General features: G+C 55.9%; 2 protein-coding genes across 3 annotated transcripts in view; one reads left to right on the top strand and one right to left on the bottom strand.

The window, feature by feature from the left end:
• Nucleotides 1–2,443: 2,443 nt before the first annotated feature.
• On the top strand, nt 2,444–11,458 carry SH2D7 (SH2 domain containing 7). Its single transcript, XM_012659800.1, is given in 7 exon segments — nt 2,444–2,619; nt 3,932–4,021; nt 7,394–7,559; nt 7,816–8,002; nt 9,265–9,441; nt 9,444–9,976; nt 11,408–11,458. Coding segments are annotated over 7 exon segments (1,380 nt in total).
• A 1,623-nt stretch (nt 11,459–13,081) lies between these two features.
• The window catches only part of CIB2 (calcium and integrin binding family member 2), a 21,966-nt gene continuing 12,330 nt past the window's right edge, over nt 13,082–22,717 (bottom strand). Inside the window, exons 2-5 of one of the 2 annotated variants that reach the window (XM_012659796.1) lie at nt 18,154–18,265; nt 16,773–16,920; nt 14,119–14,314; nt 13,082–13,711 (exon numbers count right to left, since the gene is read on the bottom strand). In XM_012659796.1, the coding sequence (XP_012515250.1) occupies nt 13,690–13,711; nt 14,119–14,314; nt 16,773–16,920; nt 18,154–18,222 (435 nt within the window). In that variant the 5' untranslated portion in view covers nt 18,223–18,265 and the 3' untranslated portion in view covers nt 13,082–13,689. Of the gene's footprint in view, nt 13,712–14,118; nt 14,315–16,772; nt 16,921–18,153; nt 18,298–22,717 lie in introns of those variants that run through there. The other variant, XM_012659795.1, reaches the window with a different exon arrangement.

The raw sequence follows: 22,717 nt of genomic DNA, 5'->3' as shown, positions 1-22,717 counted from the left end.
GGGGAAGAGTTGGTCCTGCCTGCTGCTAAGGACATTCGCAGTGAACTTTTCAGAGAGGCTGCAGTTCAAAAGGTGGCACGTGTTCTTTCGGCTGGCCCCATAACTAGACGAAGATGAAACAGCAGAGGACACTGAGGCACAATTGGTAGAGAGGATTAATGAGTCACCGTGGTTCATGATCCAGGTTGACGAGTCTACCGATGTTGCCAACGAGGCAACAATGCTTGTTTTTGTGGGATACGTTTTTCAGGAGATGTGCGTGAGGATGTGTTCTGTGCACTTTTGTTGCAACCCACACTGCAGCTGCAAACTATTCAGGTCTTTGAGTGGTTACATATCAGGAAAACTGAATTGGTCACTTTGTGTCGTATATGCACTGACAGAGCGGCTGGCATGACTGGCCGGCTTTCTGGTTTCACTATTGAGGTCAAGGAGGTCGTTTCTGAATGTGAGTCTACTACGCACTGTGTCATCCATAGAGAGATGCTGGCTAGCCGACAAATGTCACCTGAACTAAACGACGTTTTGCAGGATGTGATTAAAATTACCAACCACTTTAAAGTACATGCCCTTAACTCACGTCTGTTCACACAGCTCTGGGAGGAGATGGACGCAGAGCACACACGTCTTCTCTTATACTCAGAAGGGAGGTGACTTTCCAAAGGTCGATCACTGGCCAGAGTTTTCGAGTTACGAGAGCCACTCCAGAGATTTCTTTTAGAAAGACAGTCACCACCGGCAGCACATTTCAGTGACACAGAATGGGTCGCAAACTTGCTTACTTGTGTGACACATTCAACCTGCTCAACCAACCCAATCTGTCACTTTAGCGGGGAACAACAACTGTGTTCAAGTCGGCAGACAAAGTGGCTGCATCAAAGCCAGACTGGAATTATGGGGGGTGATGATTGAACACTGGGATTTTTGACATGTTTCCAACATTAGAGATTTTGAAAGAGGCTGAGCCGGGGCCTTCTTTTTCCCAGCTGGTACATGGCCACCACCTGTCTCAGCTTTCAAAAGAGTTTGAGCATCACTTCCCAACCACAAAAGACCCCCAAACTGGGAAGGAATGCATCCTCGACCCATCTATGAATAAGCCAGGTGAATCGACCTTGTCCGTGCTAGAAGAGGGTCTACTGCTTGAGATCGCAAATGACGGTGGCCTTAAAAGTGTGTTTGGGACAACTTCAAACCTCTGTATGTTCTGGATTAAAGTCAGGGCAGACTATCCTGAGATTGCCACAAAAGCACTGAAGAGCCTGCTTCCATTTCCAACATCCTGTCTCTGTGAAGCAGGGTTTTCTGCAGTGACAGCCACCAAAACGAGATTACGGAGTAGACTGGACGTAAGCAACACACTTCGGGTGTCACTGTCCCCATCACCCCCACATGGGACCGTCTAGTTGGAGGAAAACAAGCTCAGGGCTCCCACTGACTCTGCGTTATGGTGAGCTGTGCAATTATTTCCTTATATATCGCAATGTAATAATAGAAATAAAGCGCACGATAAATGGTATGCGCTTGATCATCCTGAAACCATCCCTCCACCCCTCGGTCTGTGGAAAAATTGTCTTCCATGAAACCGGTCCCTGGTGCCGAAAAGGCTGGGGACGGCTGTTCTGGAGACCCATCTACTCCAGAGCTCCCCCTCCGATGCCACCACGTGAACCTCTGGTTGTTCTTTGGAATCCGCGGCAAAGTCCTACCTGTAGTCTTGCTTTCCCCTCTGCTCATAGCATCTGTGCCCCCAGGCCCCTGCTTGGCTTCCCCTTCCATTGTTCTGAGTCCCTCCTGGGCAAGGCTGACCCCAACCCCGACCCTCTATCTGAGTAATGCCGCCTCTGTGCTGTCTTCCTCCTCTCCCTTTTTCTTGGAGTGTTTATTGCAGTGGATGCTCTAGTCCACACCTGTATTTGTTTATTGTCTGTCTCCCTCCCCTAGCATGTGTGTACCCTGGGGGCAAAGTTCACTGCTTTACGCCCAGGGCCCAGATTTACACGGCCTATGGCAGGCACGAAATACCTCTTGAGTGTCAGGGGGTATCAATCAGCACAGAACTTGTCCACCAAAGTACGAATAGCCTCCATGAGGGACGGATGCGTGGAATTAAAATCCGCCGCTTTGTTGACAGGGGCAGTGGTGGGGACGTTAGCCAGGGTCTGGTCTTAGCTGTGACAAAGATGGGGGTTGGAGGGAAAGAGGCCAAACCCAGTGAGGCAGCTCATGTGCGGTGGGAAGCCAGGGAGGACCTTCCCTACCCTCCAGGCCGCTGTGGGGACCCTGCCCACAACGTCTCCGGCCAGCCCAGGCGCCCCGCCCAGAGGTGACAGCCAGGCCGCTGTGGGCCACAGGCAGCTGGGGGGGGGCACGGGCTTAGGCAAATGAGCCGGAGGACACACATATAGAGGCCGGCCGGGCTCTCCACCTCAGTGCTTGTGGGATGGAGGGCAGCCTACAGCCACTCAGCCTGGGGAGGGGGCCCGCGCGGGTGGGGCACAGCCACGCCCTGGCGGAGCTCCAGGAGCTGGCCTTGACGTGGTTCACGGAGACGCAGGCCCCCTGCATCCTGCAGAATGGCGCATTGCCTGCCTGGTTTCACGGATTCATCACCCGCAAGTAAGGCTGCCCCTGTCCACGTGCCCTGCGTGGCCCGTGGCCCCTTGGGGTTGAGAAAATGGCCTGGGGACTGTAAGTCTGACTGATTCCTGTGCTTTCCCTGAGCCAAGCAGGGCCCCCGGGAGGTGGTGGGTGGGGAACAGGCTGAGGAGCGCTGTGTCCTCCGGTGGTGGCTCCTGCAGGGTGGGCTGGTGGGGGAGGGCAACGGCCCCACTCTGATGCCAGCCATGGGTGGGGGGCTGCAGCCCGCCGGAGGACGGAAAGAGGGCTCGGCCCTGACCTGATGCGTAACCTGGGCACTGTACCATTTGTCGTGCAAGCTGGAACACTGCTAACAACTAAAGGCTGTCCCGGGCGAACCTGGGCGGACAGTTATCCTAGGAATAACGGCCAAGACACGGGATCAGCTTTCTGACCGGGCTGGATCCCCGAGCTGCCAGAGCGCTAGATGAAGGAATGACAGATCCGGCCAGTGGTCACGCCCGGGCACAGCACCTGCTTAGGGCCAGGGCCGGCTCCGTGAGCGTCACGTGCGCAACTGCGCAGGCCCTGCGTTCAGAAGGGCCTCACGCTGGCCTCACTCTGCGATCTCCGCCTTGGAATTCTCGACAATTTCTGAACAAGGGGCCCGTGTTTTTGTTCAGCACCAGGCCCTGCCCATTACGTAACTGGTCTTGCATACAGCGAGCACTCAGTAGGTATTTGGCAAGTCAGTTGGTGAGGGAACAGGTATCTGCTGTGTGTACTGCCAAACCAGAAGACAGCTGGAACTTTCCAACATGCCTCCAACATACTTGGCACCATGTAGAAACACCCACAGCTGCCTGCGGTTGGAAGGGACCTGGAGTGGGTCCCCGCGAGCTGCTGCTGTGACCAGGCTTCAGACACGACGGCGTCTCCTCCCTGCAGAAATCCTGTTTAGCGCAGACTCTGCACAGTGGTCCTGAGGGAAGGGCCCCCACCAAAAATCTCCAGCTGTGTGGATTTGCCACACAGCCGTTGGATGGAGAGTAGGTGGCCAGGGCTGGGGGCTGGTGTGCCTGCTGGTGAGGCTGAGGTGGGGAGTGGGGTGCTCGTGGCCTTAGGACCCCAGCTCAGCCCCAGACTGAGTCTTGAACTTGTCCATCTGGGCCTGGACCACAGACCAAGCCCTGACAGGCCACAGACGCAGCCGAGGGCTGTGCGAGTCTTCTAGAAAGGGCTGGAGGTCTGGGACCCCCGGGCACGGCCTGCAGAGATCCCGGGGCAGCCTCAGTCCACTCCTGCTGCAGATTGGGCTCAGGGCCCGGCTAACGGCACGTCCTGTGCCCAGGCAGACAGAGCAGCTACTCAGGGACAAAGCTCTTGGTCCCTTCCTCATCCGCCTCAGTGACCGGGCCATTGGCTACATCCTGTCCTACAGGTAAGAGGGCCATTGGCTACATCCTGTCCTACAGGTAAGAGGGCCATTGGCTACATCTTGTCCTACAGGTAAGAGGGGAGCCCTCTGCGAGGGGGCAAGCGGGCTCAGGCTCACATGGCCCAGCCGTGCAGATTAGCTAGAGCTCCCCCAGCCCGCCGCCGGCTTTCCCTGGGCCCCGGCGCCCTCCCTGCCACATTCATCTACCACGCGCTCAGCAGACACGTCCCGAGGGGCACTGCCACACGCCAGAGATGAAGCCACAGCCTTCACGGGTGCGTGGGGCCAGGGGAGAACATCCTCCCAATAGCAGGCCGGGGAAGACTTCACAGAGGAGAACTTTGAGCCCAGGATGGAAGGAAGAATATAATTTTCTAGGCAGAAAGGAGGGCGTGTTGGAGGTTAGGAGGCACTCCGGGTAGACGGAACTGCACGTGGAAAGTACAGTGGCAGGGAAGGCAGGGGCTGGGGTGGCTGTGAGTCGCCGGGTGAAGCAGGTGGGTGGTTCCTATGGAGGGATGGAGGGCGGGGCAGGTCGGGACGGCCTCGGCTGTCCATGGACCATGACGGGCGATCTGGGCAGACTTACATTCTGCAAGATCCTTCAGGGAGCCTAGGGACAGAGGACTGGGAGTCAGAGGCTGGAGGTGTGGGGCAGTGGGGATAGAGAGGAGACAAGGTGAGCACGACCAAGGCAGAGGTGATGTCAGATCCCATCGGGAGAGCAGGTAGGTGGGGAAGGCAGAGGAAGGGAGACGGCCCCCTAAGTGGGGAGGGAGCCCAGGGCTCCAGACCAAACTTCAAAGGCTTCAGATTCTGACCCAGAATCGTCTCCTACTCAGACTGTTCCATTTCAGATGTTGACCTTGAGCAAGTTACTTTGTTTCTCTGTTCCTTCATTTTCTCATCTGTAAAATGGGAATATTATAGTACCTACTTCATAGGATTATTGAAAGGAATTCAAACAATGTTCATAGGAATGTATCAGTTGATATATTTTAAAGTGCTTGGCACACAAGGACCAAATAAATGTTGGTCATTGTTAAAATATTTTTGATCTATGGGCCAGACAGTGTGCTAGGCACTTTGAAATATACTAACTCAGCAGTTTTCAAATATCTTTTCAGCTTCAGGGTTTGGGGGATGTTTTTTGTTTGTTTGTTTTTTGGTTTTGTTTTGTTTTTTCCCAGACGAGATCTTATAAGCAGAATGCCAACCTATAGAAGAGACCAAACTGGGGCTGCTGAAAGATATACAAAAAGACAGGTGGAACAGAATAGAGTCCAAAAACAGTCCCACATGTTTGGTGTCTGATTTACTGCAGAGGCAGCACTGCAGTTCCGTGGGGGACAGGACTGGTTTTTCAATAATTGGTGTGGGAGTAATCGGATCTCCAACTGGAAAAAAATGACCACTACCTCACACCACACACAAAAATGAATTAATTCCAGATGGATCATAGATCCGAGAGAGAAAAGCAAAACAAAACCATTTCCAGACGAAAACAGAAAAACATTTTTGTAGGTAAATGAAGGTGCCTTTGAAAATGGAATAGGTAAAGGTTGCTTAAACAGAACATAAAAAGCACCAATCATGAAAGAAAAGATTGATAGATCTGATTTCCTTAAAATAAAAAATTTTTGTTAATCCCAAAATAACATTAACACGCCTGTAATCCCAGTACTTTGGGAGTTGGAGGCAGGAGGATTGCTTGAGGCCAGGAGTTTGAGAATAGCCCGCATGAGAACAACACCCCATATCTATAGAAAATAGAAAATTCACCAGATGTGGCGGCACACACCTGTAGTCACAGCCATTTGGGAGGCTGAGGCAGGAGGATCACTTGAGCCCAGGAGACTGAGGTTACAGTGAGCTATGACGACACCACTGCACTGCAGCCCAGATTATAGAGTATGACCTTGTCTCACCAAAAAAAAAAAAAAAAAAAAAGACACCATTAAGAGAAGGAGAGGTCAAGGGGTCAAGGCACAGTCTTAGAGAAGTTGTATACAGCTATACATATATCTCACAGAAGATTTGTGTCCGGAATATATGAAGAACTCCTGCAAATAAATATGACAAAACAGTTCAATAAGTAAAAGCAAAAGACTTGAGCAGGCACTTCACCAAAAAGAAATATTCAAAACACCCGTAAGCACGTGAAAATGTGTTCAGCATCGTTAGTTATCACAGAAACACAAACTAAAGCCACGATGAATGGCTAAAATGGAAACACAGATGACACCAAATATTTGTTAAGGATGTGGAGCAACTGTAGCTCTCACACATTGCAACAATTTTAGGAAACACTTTGGCATAATCTACTGACACAAAACAGAGGTGCACCCCTGACCCACCACTTCTACTCCTGGTATATTCTCACCGGGAATGAGTACATATCGTCACCAAAAGACACGTGCAAGGATGTTCACAGCAGCTTTGTAACAGCTCAAATCCAGACATAACCTAAATGTCCATCAACAGGGTAAAATGTAGATTTTTCATTAAATGGAATACTACCTATAAATGGGAAAAGGTGAAACTAATTATCCGTGGACATGACTCAAAGATGTGGCGTTGAGTCGAACAAGCTGGACACAAAGGAGAAACAGTCCACGGCTTCATTGACATCAAGTTCCCTCACGGGCAAAAGCGATCTACGGTGACAGGGACAAGAACGGTGGGTCCCTTTGCGGGGTATGGACGGGAAGGGGGCACAGGGTGGTCCTCTGGGGGCTGGAGAGGTTTCGCACCTTGATCTCAGTGGGGGCTACACGGAAGGGTTCATACGTGGGAACTCATCAGCTCGCACGTCTGTGGCGTGTGCACTTCCCCGCGTATAAGTTATTCTCGTAGAAAAAGGAAAATGAAAGGGTGGGACCTTACAGGCTGAAGTGGGGGTGGGAGCTGGAGCTCCATCGTTTCAGCAGCCTGGCGATTAGGGTGAGGCTGCTGTAAAGGTGCAGGGTTGAATCCTATTTTTATTTAAAACGTCGATATTTTGTTCATCATGGGTTTTTTGCATTCATCTTGATTTTCTGAAATACCACATTAGTCGTCTTGATGCCTTTTTGGTGCCCCTTTAAATCTCACGCCCAAGAGCAGTGCCTCACGAGCCTCACCCTAGTCCCGGCCCAGCCCTCCCTGACTCCACCGGAGCAGGCTTAGGAGCTGCCCACAACCTCAGGTCCCTTGGTTTGAAAACCTCTCCCCGAGCTTCCTGAGGAACACGCCACGGCTCCAAGGGGGACAGGGTGGCCCCACTGGACCTGGAGCTGAGACCCCTTTCTATACCCAGGCACAGAGCCTGGACCCCGGGCCACGGCTGGGCTGCCTGTGACCAGCAGCTCCAGACCACAAGCGCTTGTGTTGCAGGGGCCGTGGTCGCTGCCGGCATTTTGTCATCCACCAGCTCCCCAACCGGCGCTACTTCATCTCAGGGGACACACACACCCACGGCTCTCTGGCCGAGCTCGTGTGCCACTACCAGGAGGTGCAGCTTGAGCCCTTTGGGGAGACGCTGGCTGCTGCCTGCCCCCGGGTAGGCACCTCCTTCCCCAGGGTGAGGGTGTCCACCCTCGCGCACATGCCTTTTCTTGCCTTCCCTATTTACTATGACCCCGGGGCACTCGGTGGGGGGGTCACAGTCCCTATTTGAAAGGGGAAGCTGGCAGCATCTTACCCGAGGTCAGGGACCTGCTGGGAATGTTTCAGTCCCTTGCCCGCAGCCTCTGGCAGGCAGCTGAGGCCGTCCGGGGCTGTACGACCACATGCCTGCTCTGTTCCCACTGCCCCAGCCAGAGGACGATGATCTGTATGATGCCATCACACTGGGCTTCCACCAGACCAGCCTGGGCCCGGAAAACCCACCTGCGGGGGCCTCGGACAAGGCCGCCAGCCCCCGCGCCTCTCCAAAGCCGCAGCTCTCCTTCCTCCACGCGCAGAAGAGCCTGGACATGAGTCCCTGGAACTCTGAGGAGGGACGTGTGGAGGTGAGGAGGATTCCGGGCTGCTCAGTCACGGTTGCTGGACCAGTGGTGTGGGTGCCGCACCCCGGTCAGGCCCTGAGAGGCCGGGCTGGCCTCTCCCTTCAGGCTGCAGAGGGTGAGCCAGGCCTGGGGAGGTGCAGGCCCAGCCTGGGGTCGCCCTGTGGTCCAGCCGTGCCGTGGCTGCCTGTGGCCACTGGGTTTGGTGTGAGCCTTGGCTCGGCCATTTTCTAGCCATGTGGCTTTGGGACAGTCCCGTAATCTCTCTGAGCCTCAGTTTACCCTTCCTGAGGTTTTGTGAGCATTGAATGAGAAAATGGATATGAAATGCCTGAAAATCCCTTAGTAAACTGTTGAGTAGGGTGCCTGTGAGTCAATACTTTATTCCTCCCACAGCACCCTGTGGGAAGGACTCGAGAGATTTTTCTTAGTATATATTGGATCACAGCATACCAAGGGCTTCTCTTCATATTTACAATAAAATCTAAAATCTTCACCAGGGTCCACTAGAGCCTCACCAGTTGCCCGGCTACCTCTCCCTGCCCTCACTCGTCTCTGGCCTCATTGGCCTTCTAGATCTTCCTCGAACACAGCAAGCTCATTCCTACCTCAGGGCCTTTGCACTGGCTGTACCCTCTGCTGGAATGTGTGGCTCACACTCTCATTGTATTCCAAGCTCCTCTTAACTGTCATCTCCTCAGAAAGGCCCACCTGAACTATAGGAAAACCCCCTTTCCCGCCTGGCGTGCTCCCATCCCACTACCCTGTTTTGTTCTCGTAGCCCTGACATTACATTACTTTGTGGCATGGTATTAACGGTATGTCCTACAGCACATCAAACCGTGTTACGCGATGCGGCAGAGCAGCACATGCCCACCGCCTAGATCAGAACACAAACTCCCAGGAGTGAGTCTTGCTCACTGATGGGACACAGCCAGCGCTAAGTATCTGCTGAATGAATACACAAGTGACGGCCGTGGGGGTGGCCATTCTGAGGGGATGGAGTAGTGAGTGGGCAGGTTCAGGGGCTCTGAGGACCAGTGGACCACACCAGGGGCGGGAGGAGTAGGGCAGGGTGAGCTTGGGTGGGAGGTAGAGCTGGTGACCCGAAGCCTTGAATGCCAAGGTAAGGGGACCCCGAATGCCACGTATCCAACCCCTGCACGCACAGTGGGTAGCCTGTGGCCAAGCCAGGGGACCTCAGCTCACCTGAGAGCTCAGTTTACCCGAGGGCATCTTAGCGATGGTGTACGCTTTAAGGGGTTCTCTCTGTCCCTGTCTCTCCAGGCCCCCAGCGAAGTCCCCCCGTGCCTGAGAGGAAGGCCTCCCTCTTGCACATGTCTCTCGGAGGCCCCGGTGATGTCATCTACGCAGACCTGAGGAAGACGAAGCAGGCGCGGCTAGGCCTGGGCACAGTGGTGTCCGGCAGGCACGGGCCGATCCAGCTGGCGGCCAGGCCTGCTCCCCAGGCAGCGAGGCCCGGCGGAGACTCTCAGACGGAGACCAGAATAGGCCTGAGGGCCCAGGGCCTGTCCTCTCCACAGTGAGCCCAGACCGGGGCCCTCCTGGGTCTCTCCCTTCCCGGGGTCTCCTTGAGGCCCCCAGTTCTGATGCCCTGGTATCCCCGACTGTTGCCTGGAGGCAGGGGTTTCTGAAGCTGAGCCAAGGGGCTCGGCCCTGCCCGCAGAGCAGCTCTGCGGAGACCTACGAACTGGCCAGGATGGCAGGCCGCCTACCGGAGGCCAGGGACGCGCCAGACCAGGGAGGCAGCACCTATGAGCCGATCCCAGTCTGCTGTGGGGGCCCAGCCAGGCCCCCACATCCTGGGGCCAGTCCCACATATAGCAAACCGTCGGGGCCCAAGGACTGTGGCTACGAGAGGATCTTGGGGCCCACAGGGCTCCCAGAGCCTGGGAACACTTACGAGCAGACCCCAGCAGCCAAGAGCAAGGAGCCTGCACGGACACGCAAGGTGAGCTCCGTGGGTACAGGGGGGCAGCTGCCAGCCCCTGGGGAGCACCCCGTGCTAGGAGGGGACCTGTGGCTCTCAGGCACGGGCAGGTCAGGTCACCACCACTACCCAGAAGTGCCCAGAAACTTCCAGCCCTAACATATGCCTGCAGGTGGGGGTGGTGGCAGAGGCAGCTGTTGGATCTGGGTGGAAATGGGGCTGCCAACCCTTCCAGGGCGTTCTCCGCGGCGACCAGGGCTCCCTCCCCTTCCTCTCCACACTGCAGGGGTCTCAGAGCCACCAAGACGGGGAGGGGGCCCTCAGCCCTAGTTATGGCTAAGCTGCTGCCTAGACTTGTGGCTTTGGGCAAGACAGTTTTCTCCCAGTTTCCCTGACAAGCAGGGTTGCCAGATTTAGCAAGCTAAAATATAGGACATCTAAATAATTTTGAATTTCAGATACACAAGACGGTTTTTAGTGTGTCTCAAATATTGAAATTATTCCTTGTTTATCTGAAATTCAAATTTAACTGGGCATCTATATCCTTATTTGGTACCTCAACCCAGGACCTCCACTTCCTCATCTGTAAAATGGGCCGATCACCTGGTTGTGTCCAGGGGTGGCTGCCCAGAGGGTAATGCTAGACATCCTCTCACACTCAGGACACAGCCCAGAGATGGCTGTTGGCGAACAGAGCTGTTATTTCCGAGGACTTCTGATGAGGAGGGAGAAGAGGGGATGGGGGTGGCAGACGGGGTGGTAGGGACTGGGGCTGGCCCAGGGTCCCCAGGGAGACAGAGGACCCCTGCTGAGCCCTCAGTCCCAGCCACACTCTGTCCACACCTGGAGTCGAGGAGACCGGAGAGTCCCCTCCCAGGGGGCACTGCCCATCTCGGGCACACGCAGCCCACCGCTCGAGCTCGTGGAGGGAAGGGCTTCCCAGGACGCACTGCCAGCCCCTGCCTCGGGGCTGCCCACACCCCAAGCGCAGCAGCCTCCGAGATCCCAACTGTCCTGGGACCACAGACCCGGGCAGTGGACAGTCCTAAGACCCTCGGAAGACACCTCCCACGTCTGCTCTTCCCCTGCTGCCGTCCTGGCGGTGCGACCCCACGCCCACCTGCCTCGGACGCCTGTGCGTCCCGGGGCCCCCGGCTGGGGTGGGGAGACCAGGGCGCTCCAGGAGGTGAGGTGGGCTCGTCTTTATCGTCCACCCCTTCTACGCTCCTCCTGCCCCTTCCTCTGCTCAGCCGGAAGAGGGCAAACCCTTCAGCCAAACGTGGAGGGCTGAAGGTGCAGTTTCAGGCTTGTGGGAGCGACCATCAATATTCCGGCCTGGCCTCGTTTCCCGGGCTTGGGCTCCCAACCCCGGGTCCACGATGGGCCCTGGAGCCTGGGTCTCGCCTTCCCTGTCCAGGACGCCCGGCCCCAGTGTCTTCTCCCCCCTTGCAGCCTGACAAGCCCCGGAGGCTCTTCTTCACAGACAAGAGGCACAAATTCTGAGGAGGGCCTGGCATCCGGCAGCCCACCAGTGGGCTTCCTGGCACCCAGGCCGCGGCAGGGGTTACCGCAAAGCCGGAAGGCACCCTTGGACCCTCACCCAACCAGCCTGCTGTGGAGCCAGGCTGAAATGCAGCCTGGGCGCCTGCCTGGAGGTGGCCTTCCAACCGCCTGTAGCTCCTGGCTGTGTCCCGCCTCCCTGGTGCCTCCCATCCATGCAGATAAGAAAATCAAGGCCAGAGAGGAGTGGACACTGGCTGAAGGCAGGGGTCAGCACCCCCATTTCCCAGATGAGCATGCTGAGACCCAGGCTCATTGGCTGAGCCGCCCTGAACACTCACCGAGCACGCGGAAGGCCTTGTGCTAGGACAGACATTTTCCTAACTGGCTGAGTGACATCATGCCATTGCTATTGAGAACAAAACCAGTTTCCCTCCTTGTGGCCTCATCAGCGGAAAGGAGGGTGGACCACGAGCCACATCCTCTGCTTCTGCCCCACGGAGACTGGAGAAGCCAGGATGTGGCAGCGAAGGCCCAGCCTCAGCGACGATGGCTCTGACGCTGGGGCAGGCTGGGTTCCGGGGACTGGCCCCTCAGCTCCTCTCTGCCCCTAGCCTCACTGTGCAAGCTGGGCAGATCCTCAGGGGCATCCAGCCCAGCCCCCTTATGCTGCAGAAGAGGAAACTGAGGCCCAGAGAGGAGCAGCAACTTGCCTGGGGCCACACAGCTGGTCAGGGGCTGAGCAGACACCCTCAGTGAGGCAGGCTCAGGCCAGGCTGGCTGCCTGGGGTGACCACTGGGCCACATCTGGAGCCAGCAGGTGGGGGTACGTGGTGGCCGTCCCCATGTGACCAGGTCACTCTCATCTGCCCTCTGCCTCTGGCTGGCCCTGACCTTTAGGGGCAGCTCTCAGACCCTGCCCAAGAGACCCAGCCCCAGCCTGGTGTGGCCCTGCCCAGGCCCTAGCTTTGGACGAGGGGCACTCAGGCCGCTGCTCCTGCCCCTCAGGTCACGCTGGCTCTTCCCGGTCTCCTTCCCTCAGGGCCTCCCTGTCTTCACCCACATGACCCCCGCCCACCAGGGTGAGCAATCAGCCTGCTGCCCCACTGCCCAGCACCCCCAGGCTCAGGAGGTGGAACACAGAACTGACCGTCCCAGAGAGAGCTCCACAGGCGCCTCTTCCCCGCCCGACTCCGGCAGAGCTGGCCCAGGTCACATCTGTGTGACACCTGCCCTTCACGGCCACCCAGCGATACCGCTTCTCCCTCCGAAACACGGGCCAACAAGAGTCCCTCCCTCAGGATTGCGAGGACTGAGAGCAGAGCACCAGCCCTGTGCCTGACACGTGGCCGGCACTTTGTAAGCGCTCACCTGAACCCCTGTGGTTATGGGGAAATGGAAACGATTCTCGCCCTGCGTCCTCTGCACGGCCTGCTGGAAGATCTGGGGCATGGACGTGTCCTCCTCCCAAAGACACAAGCGCCGAAATCAAAGTTAATGCCCGAAGCAAGACAGCGATGCTTAACCCCAACAGGTGACACACCCGTGGTGGGATTTCCAGGACCAGGAGCCAAGGTCCCAGTGTTGAACATTTTCTAACATTGGCAGACACGGAGAGGGTGGGGACTCGCAAGTGTTTTACTACCAGGAGTTCACAAATCTGTGGACAGCACACACCAGTGTACATTCCACGGCACTGGGGAGCGTGGGCAGGTGGCGCTCGTGACCGCAATGCAGAGGCAGGGACAGAGCCTTGTGTCCGCTGCTCACACGGCTGCACGTCGGGAAGGCGGTGGGGAGGGGGAAACAGGCGGGGTGGGGCGCAGTCCAGCCTTGAGTTGTGGGGGAGATTGCATAGCTCGTTACAACTCTGACCTTTTTTTTTTCCCACTCTGCCCTGGGTGACTGTGGTGTCTGCCTAGCACTTGGAGGAGTCAGATCCCACCACCTCCTGTTAGGTTTTCTGCGTCCCGGAGAGGACCAGGGCGTGGGGAGGCTGGGAGGGCCTGTAGAAGAGCTGTGGGTCCTGGGGCTGGACCACGGGGAGCCCTGAGAGGGGCCCTACTCCTCACACACCCCTTCCCTGGTTAGGGTTTTTTGCTGAAAGGGCCACAGGAAACGTGAACCCCAGAGGCCACAGCTCCCTTCTGGGAGAGCCTGGAGACCACAGCCACATAGACGGTGGGGCTGGATGGGTGGTGGGCTTCCAGTCCCCTGCAGCCTCCGCAGTGTCCTCAGATCCGGATGTGGAATGTGCTGGAAAGAGAGAAAGGGCAAGAGAGGGTGAGAGATCCTGGGCTGGGCAGGTGAAGGCTCCCAGGGAAAGCAAACCGGGCCCCTGGCCCAGGCCTGGACAGCCCCTTAGGGGATCCTGCACAGAGGGTGCGATTAATCAACACAGCGGGAAGGAACGCCTGGAGGAGCAGCTGTCTCCAGGGCGTCCAGCCCCCGGTCATCACCTAAGGGCCCCGTGAGATTCTGGCCCTGCGGGTGTAAGGGCCAGCCGCACATGGAGGGGAGCTGGGCCTTGAACGTGACCTGCCTGCTGGCCTACACACCACGGCTCCTGAACAGTGAGTGACAGGGCCTTGGCCCCACGGGGGTCCCACTAGGCCAGATGCCTAGCTGCAGCCCTGCCCGAGCCCGGCCCCGGGTGGTGGCACCTGAGAAAGTCAGGGGCCTTGGCAATCATGTCCTCAAAGTCCGCGAAGCCCAGCTTGCCGTCGCCATCCAGGTCGGCCTCCTCGATGACCTTGTCGCACACGAGCACCACCTCGTCCTCGTCCAGCTCCGACTTGGTGAGCTTGGCCAGGGTCAGCTCCAGGTCCTCCTTGCAGATGAAGTTGTCCGTGTTGAAGTCTGTGGGGCGGGAGGTTGGGCGTGTTCAAGCTGGTGCTGGATCCACCCGGGGAGGCGAAGGGTCCCACCCTACGTCACCTCTTCCCCCCAGCTGGTCACGTGGACATGTCCACCAGCCTCGGACACCCCCGGAGCATCTCTGTGCACACTCTGGGGATACTGGATCCTTGTCCCCAGCTGACAGGGACCACGTAGGCTTGCCCACAGGCACAGCTTAAATACCCACATTCACAGCACCCACAAAACCCACAATGACTCTGTGCTTATCACAACATCCCGAAACAGTTCAAATAGTCCAGGGCTGAGGCTCCCTGGGAACTCTGGGCTCAGGTCAAACGGCCCTTCTGGCCTTAACCCACAGTGGACCCCGTGTTCCCTCTAGACATGCAGAGCTAAAGGAACCGAGGCCCAGAGGGCCATGTGATTGAATCGAGGTGCGGGGACTCTGGTTAGGGCCTATTTGACGCTAAGACCTGCACCTTCTGAGCCGCACCACGGTGCCTCAAGCAGGCTCTGAGTCAGACACGACAGGGCGGGAGGCTCAGAAGCCCTTAGAGAGAGACCCCAGGGGCGCCTTTGTGCATCGGAGCAGGAAACACGGTTTGACTCCGCTTGGCAAAAGGTACCACTGCCCCGAAGCAGAGCAGAATGGCTCAGAGCACTGAGCACGTGTACGTGGTCTCGTGCTGGCGAACTCTAACTCTCCTCTTACCGCTTTCAACCCCACCACCAGAGGTCTGCGTGTGCTGTTTCTTCCACCTGCGGAGCCCTTCCCAGCAAACCCCTGGTCACCCTTTAAGTCTCAGCTCAAACGTCACTTCCCGGTAGGGGGGCTTTCTAGATATAAGGGTCCCCCGCACTGAGCTCCTCCTGCCCACTAGGCAAACTCTGACATAACCTAGTGGTAAAGACCATAGCTGTCAATGTGAACACTGCGTGCTTTTTCTCATTTAAATGTCAAAACAAGCCTATCAGGTAGGTGCAGCCACAATTCCCACTATACACGGGGAGGAACAGAGGTGGCAAGGACAAGGAACCTGCCTGAGGTAGCAGCCCTGGGCAATGTTGGACGCTAGAGCCCAAGCTCTTGGCCTTATGCCATCCACCTCTGCACTCGCCTGTGAATGACTCCGGGTAGGCGCCAGGTGGGACTGGTCTCTGCCCATGGAGTGGGACCCAGTGGGCGCCCCAGAAAGATGTGCTGGCTGGGTTCCTCAGACCATTTATATGAGGAAGCTGACACCCAGAGGGGGTGATCCTTGCTGCAGATGAAACCCCAAGGCCCAGGGCAGGAAGGGAGCCACAATTCTCCCTTCTCGTGTCCGGAGCCTGCCCAGTTCACGTGCTCTGAAACTCCCCCTCACACAGACAACAGCCCTCCCCAGGAGCAACGCCAGAGTCTGAGCCTGGTGGGTGCGGGGTGGAATTTGAGCAGCTTTTCACGTGAACCACATGGGCATAGTTTGCGGAGGGCAGACGGGCAGGTACTGTCTTTCTGATACGCAAGCACAGCCGTAAACCAGAGTCCTTGGAAATCCACGTGACACCTAGAGAAGGCAAAGGCCCCCACAGGCCTTGCTGCCTGGGGACCCGCCGGCTGATGGAAGGTGCTGGGGATGGGAGGCTTGCCCTCGACTCCTCTCGTCCAGAATGGGTCCCGGCCCTCTCCTGGGCCTCAGTGTCCCCATTCGGGGACCGTCTGAGGATCTGACACCGGCGCCTGGGGCCTGTCAGACCAGCACAGTGGGTGAGCTCTGAGGTTGTGACGTCACAATTCCCGGTTCACGAGCGCCTGCTCCCTCTGGTGGCAGCTGAGGCGGTGGGACCAGGGGCCGGGCCGGGGAAACAAGGCGGCCCTGCCTCTGGCAGCGCTGGGGACCTGGGGAGCCGGCCTCCCAGCCCACCTGCCCGCCCAGCTGGCCATCTTGCCCGCATGCTCCTCTCTGTCTCCTGCATTTCACACCTCAAAGCTACCGAGGGGTCTTTCCACAACACAGCGCCGCCCTTCCCCACCTGAAACCCTGCAGTGGCCCCTGGCACCCCGTGCACAGGTCCAGACTCTCTGGTGGGCTCCTCACAGCCTGGCCCTGCCCAGACTCACACGGCCCTGCCCTGCCGCGTCCAGACCTCTCCCATCCTCAGGCCGGCGCTCCCTCACCTCCCTGTCTCCATGGGCCCCGCCCCTGCCTGGTCTGCCCCCCCAACATCTCCAATGCACAAGCCTCCACCGGTCCCCCAGGCCCTGCCCAAATGTCGCTGCCTGTGGATCCTCTCACGCTGGCCACCCCCCCGGGGCGGGTGCGTCTCTCCCTCCTCTGCCCTCAGGGCCCCGCAGACGTTTCTCAGGACAGATCGGCTTGTCCTGTGTCCCCAGCGTTCCCCAGGGCGGGGAAGCAGCGTAACCGGATGGCCCTACGGACCGACACCCTCAGCATCGTGCCCCGCCCCCGCCCGTTACCGTAGATCTTGAAGGCGTAGTTCGCTTTGAGCTCCCGCGGGGCCGACTCACACAGCACAGAAAACATGTCCACAAAGTCGTTGAAGGTGAGGTTTCCCTCGCCATCCTCAGAAAAGGCCTCCACGATCCTCTCTTTGAACGGATTCTCCTGAAGAAACAATCACAGCAATCACCACGGGTGGAGGGCACACAGGAGGACCCCAGAGCCAGGCTGCTACAGCTCACGTGACCTTGGACGAGTGGCCTAATCCCTCTGAGCCTCTGTTTCCCCATCTGTGAAATGGGAGTAACAGCACCTGCTTAACTGGGCTGTGAGAGGACTGAATGAGTCACGGTACGGAAGGCGCCGGCACACGCGAGAGCTCAGCACGTGCTCTGTGGGGTCCCGTCGGCACGTCAAGGTGAGCGCAGCCAGTGCACCGCCTCATCTAGGCAGGAGCGTGGAAGGTCCCACTGCCCAGAGGGGCCCACAGAGGCGCTGCCTCGATGTGCAGGGCTCTGTCCCCAACAAGAAGAGACAACAGCCCAAGGCCTAGGCAACCCTCAGCTCAGGTCGTGTCAGGCCAGGATTGTGGCAGGCGGAGGTAGGGCCCCAAAGGCGGGAGAACTGGGCTAAGACAGATGGCAAGAGCCGTCCAGGCACCAGGCCTGCCATCGTCCTGCTCCTACGAATCCCCCGATTCTCCTAGAACGCCTTGGGTGCTGCCTCCCACCGACTCTCCCCTCTGGCCCCACATCACTGGGCCCACTTCTCCCGCAGTCCCCTCACCCCGGCCGACTAGCGCTTGGCCAGCCCCCTTCCGGCCCAGTCCAGGCCAGCACAGGAGACTCAGAGACAAACCACGTGGCTCCTGCCCAGGAGGGCCTCACGCCCTCCGGCGACCCTCTGAGCCTGGTCTCGAGCCTGGTCTCTGCAGGCCAGGCTGGCTGCTTGTCCATGGCTGACAAGATCTTCGGGGGATTCATGTGTATGCGGCAGTCTGAGAAGCAATGCTATCAACGCTGACCTCGGTTAGAAGCCATGGCCAGACAAGAGGGAGACAGGAAAATCACCTGAGAAGGTGGAGACAGGTCTGCCGAGGACAGCAGGTTGAGGCCACTTACAAGGACAAGCAGGAGAGCGTGGGCCAGCAGCTGGGCAGAGGGGCACTGATGTACCACACCCTTACTGAGCCCCACCCACGCAGCTCATTTATTCATAGAGTGCAGATGAGGAAACTGAGGCACAGAGAGGTTCAATGATCTGCTCAGGGTGGGACGGCCACAAAGGGTGGAGCCAGGTTCAGCCCAGACCCAGGAGCCTCTGCTACTCGTCCAGAGGTGCCAATCCCCTGGCCCCTGGCCCCCGGCCACCTGCCCACAGCAGAGGCTGCCCACGCACCCGAAGCTCCGGCATCTGGATGATGAGGCTCATCGGCACGTGGACAATAGGGCTCTTCCGGTAGTCCATTGGGACGAGGTTGGGGGCCAGCTCGTAGAACCGTGCGTGGAGCCTTCAAGGCAAGCAGAGGAAAAGCACTGGAAGGGCACCACCCCCGAGCCCCGGCAGGCCGATGCCATCCTGCCTGGGCCTCGGCCTCTGCAGACCCACCTCAGCCGGGGCCAGGTGAGGGCCCATGGGAAGCCATCTGCTCTGCCCCCGGGGTGGGTCTTGGGAGGGCTGCGGGCTCTGCCCACAACCCTGTGCTGATGACCTGATTGTGTCCAGGCCCTCCCTTGTCCACCACACACACACGTACACACTACCACCCTCCTCTGTGCCCACCCCTGGGGCCTGCACTCAGATCACTTTATTTTTGTCCCTTTGGGCTCTCGGCGGGTCTTTCATGCTCCAGGCACTGTGCTCAGCACCCTATTTAGTCCTCTCCCATCCCCATGCAGAGAGAAGCCTCAGGACCCCTGTTCACAGCTCAGCAAACTGCGGCTGAAGAGATCACGAGTCACACGCCAGGAAGTGCTGAGGGCCACGGCTGGAGCCAGGCCTGGCAGTGCAGAGCAGAAACTCTTAGCCACCCTCCTCTCCCACTCCTGAGGTCCGTCAAAGCCTGGCCCCACCACCCCTAACTTAGGCCGGGGGCTGGGCCTCTGGAAGTGCTCTCAGCAGCCCTCACGTCCTCGGGAAGCCCCCGTGAACAGGCCACCCACACCTCTCTCTAGCTGGAGGCCATGGGGAGGGACCCAGCCTGCTGCCTGGGCCTGGTCCTCCTCGCTGCTGGGTCAGGTCCCCAGCTCCTGTCCCGTCCTCCTGACACAGGCCCGTCTCAACGCGCTGCAGGACCCTCAAGGGTGTGAGGCATCCTGATGTCTCATTTGGAAGCCCCCTCCCCCTCCATTAATCAGTCCCCCTTTGTCCTGTGTCCCCATGTCCAGGTCCTGCCATCCCAGAGACTAGCCCTCCCTCCCAAGACAGGCTCACAGTGTGTCAGATGAAACTGTGTCCAAAAAGTGCTGCCAGAGGAGGGGCACAAGTGCAAGGGGCCAGGGGTCAGGGCAGGTTAGCTGCCTGAGGTGAGGCCCAGGATGCTCGGGACTGGGTCGCGGGATGACCCCGCATCTTCTGGGCCCGGGCCTGCCCTCCTACCCGCAAAGCCAGCATCTTCTTCTAAGTGGCCAGACCCAGTGACACAGCCCCACACTCAACAAGCCCTTCAGTACGGCCACCAAGCCTCCTTCAGGTCCCACGCATTCCCGGGGTCCTGCTGCCCAGCCCTCCCTAGCAGGGCACTTGACTACTTACCCAGCTCACACAGGCACCACCACCAGCACCTGTTTGGCAAGAGCTCACTCCGTGCCAGGCTCTGGGTTAATGCTCCGTGTGGATTCCTTTACTCACTTTAATCCCCAAACCACTCTGAGAGGTAGATACTAGTCTCCCATTTTTCAGGTGAGGAAACTGAGGCTCAAGGGTTAAGTGCCTGCCCCAGCTTACATAGCCAGTGAGTGGTGGGGACAGGACTTGAACCCAGGGCCTCGGGATTCTAACTGCTTGGCTCTTCCCTACAGGTCCAGCCCCCCTGGTGAGCATATCATCGCCGGATTCAGAGCCCGTCCAGGGCAAGTGAAAAGCAAAATGCCACAGGCCCACTTTCCCAGTCACACATCCCTGTAAAAGGCCTGAAATCACACGGAAGCACCATGGCTTGGAGACACAGATAGAGGGAAAAATGCCCAAATTTGTCTTCTGGATAGGAGGGATCAGCAAATGTCAGGATGGCAGGATCAAGCTGGGTCTGTTCGCAAGAGGGCGCTCGGGGACTTTCTTTGCTCCTATTTCCTGTGTCGAGGAAAAATTTGCCCTTTTTTACACTTGCTCTAAATACGGAACCATGACTTATGTTTCACAATTCATGCATCTGGTTACATGTACTTTTGACAGATCCACTGGGTTTCCAACTGCTGCATTTCCCAGTAACCTTGACCCCCACCCCACCTGTTGGGTGTGAAGTTGGGGTGCTTCTGGGGTTCGCTTGTACCTCCAAAGTTGTATGGTGTGGCTGCAGCAGGAGCCTGAGGTCAGGCTGAGGTTGGAGCCTTGCCTACACCTCTCACTAGCAGTGTGGCCTTGGGTAACTGGGTTAACCCACTGGAGAGTAAACTTCCCTATCAGCAATGTGGGGACTATCCTATTTACTGTTCTTACACTTGTGAGGATTAAATAGGATGCTGTTAACAAAACCACCTGGCCTTCAGCTGGTAGCTTTTGGCATGCCGCCTACCACGGCAGGGGCTCCCCGGTATGGATGCACTTGGGAGAGGGGCTGAGGGTGGCTGGCTGAGTTGAAGAGGTGTCTCCTGGGGGGCAGGGAGGGGAAGGACAGCTTCTGCCTTGGTACACAGATCTGTTCTGAAATGATGGCTAAAGTGATGGATTTTTTTTTTAAGGAAAATAATCGAAGGAGAATTTAAAAACTCAAATCGCCATGGGGAGAAACTCTAAAAATTGTCAAAGAACTACATCTTTGTCACCCCTCCTCACAATCAAGATTTATATTTTAGTTTTAACATCCAGGATCAGAGATAATACTCATGCTACTTGCACTGCTCCAGAGTACGGGGCAAAAAAAAAAACGTAAAAGCCTCCAAGTTTATTTTAGAAAGCTGCTACTTAGGTTGATGCAAAAGTTACTGCAGCGTCAGCATTGTTGAAATTTGCCGTTTGATACTGGAACACATTCTTAAATAAATGTGGGTATGTCATACATCATTTCAATGTGCATTTCTCACTATTTTTTTTTGCTAATGACTTATCACTTGCCGTTTATTTTCTATGTGTTTTACACTATGGAAATGATGTTAGACAAAAAGAAAATTCGAGCAACTTTCTTATTCAAGTTCAAAATGGATCATAAAGCAGCGAACACAACTCGCAACATCAACTAAGCATTTGGCCCAGGAACTGCTAGCGAACGTACAGTGCAGTGGTGGTTCAAGAAGTTTTGCAAAGGAGACGAGAGCCTTGAAGATGAGGAGCGCAGTGGCTGGCCAGCGGAAGTTGACAACAACCGAGAGCGATCATTGAAGCTAATCCTCTTACAACTACATGAGACGTTGCCGAAAAACTCAACTGTATGGAAGATTAATAAAACAAAAGTTTGGTTCTTTGAAAAAATAAACAAAATTGACCTGTCTCTTGCTAGATTAAGGAGAATCAAAAAAGAAAGGACTCTAATAAGCTCCAAGAAAAAGGAGAAATTACAACTGATACCACGGAAATACAAAATATCATCTATGAATACTATAAAAACCTCTGTGCACAGAAACTTGAAAATGTGGAGGAAACAGACAAATTCTTAGAAACATACAGCCTCCCTCGACTCAATCAGGAAGAAATAGAATTTCCTGAACAGACCGATATCAAGTACCGAAACTGAAGCAGCAATAAAAAACTTTCCTAAAAAGAAAAGTCCTGATCCAGATGGTTTCACACCCGAATTTTACCAGACCTACAGAGAAGAACTGGTGCCTATCTTGCAGAAATTATTCTACAACATTGAGAGGGAAGAAATCCTCCCCAACACGTTTTATGAAGCCAGTATCACCCTGATACCAAAACCAGGAAAGGACGTAACAAAAAAAGGAAACTACAGATCAATATCCCTTATGAATATAGATCCAAATATTCTCAACAAAATCCTAGCAAACCGAATTCGGGTGTGTATCAAAAACATAATCCCTCATGACCAAATGGGCTTCATCCCAGAGATTCAGGGATGGTTCAACATATGCAAATCTATAAATGTAATTCACCACATGAATAGAAGTAAAAACAAAGACCATATGATCCTCTCAATAGACATAGAAAAAGCATTCAACAAAATTCAGCACCCTTTTATGATAAAAATGCTTAAAAAAATAGGCATAGATGGGATTTACCAAAAAATGATTAAAGCCATATATGACAAACCCACAGCCAACATCATACTGAATGGAGAAAAACTGAAAGCATTGCCGCTTAGAACTAGAACCAGACAAGGTTGCCCTCTATCACCACTTCTATTTAACATAGTGCTGGAAGTCCTAGCTAGAGCAATCAGACAAGAGAAGGAAATCGAGGGCATCCAAATGGGGGCAAAAGGGGTCAAACTATAGCTCTTTGCTGACGATATGATCTTATATCTAGAAAACTCCAAAGATTCTGCCATGAGACTACTGGAATTGATAAACAAATTCAGCAACATCTCAGGTTACAAAATCAATGTACAGAAATCAGTAGCATTCCTATATGCCAACAACAGTCAAACTGAAAACCAAATCAAAGACTCAATACCCTTCACAATAGCAACAAAGAAAATAAAATACCTAGGAATATATTTGACTAAGGAGGTGAAAGAACTCTACGGGGAAAACTACGAAACACTGAGGAAGGAAACAGCAAAGGACATAAACAGGTGGAAAACTATACCATACTCATGGGTTGGCAGAATCAACATTGTTAAAATGTCTAT

This window comes from Propithecus coquereli, unplaced genomic scaffold (assembly GCF_000956105.1).
Source record: "Propithecus coquereli isolate 6110/MARCELLA unplaced genomic scaffold, Pcoq_1.0 Scaffold634, whole genome shotgun sequence".
NCBI classification, from domain to species: domain Eukaryota; kingdom Metazoa; phylum Chordata; class Mammalia; order Primates; family Indriidae; genus Propithecus; species Propithecus coquereli.
The sequence above is the reverse complement of the archived record's forward strand: the minus strand, read 5'-3'. Positions and strand labels throughout refer to the sequence as shown.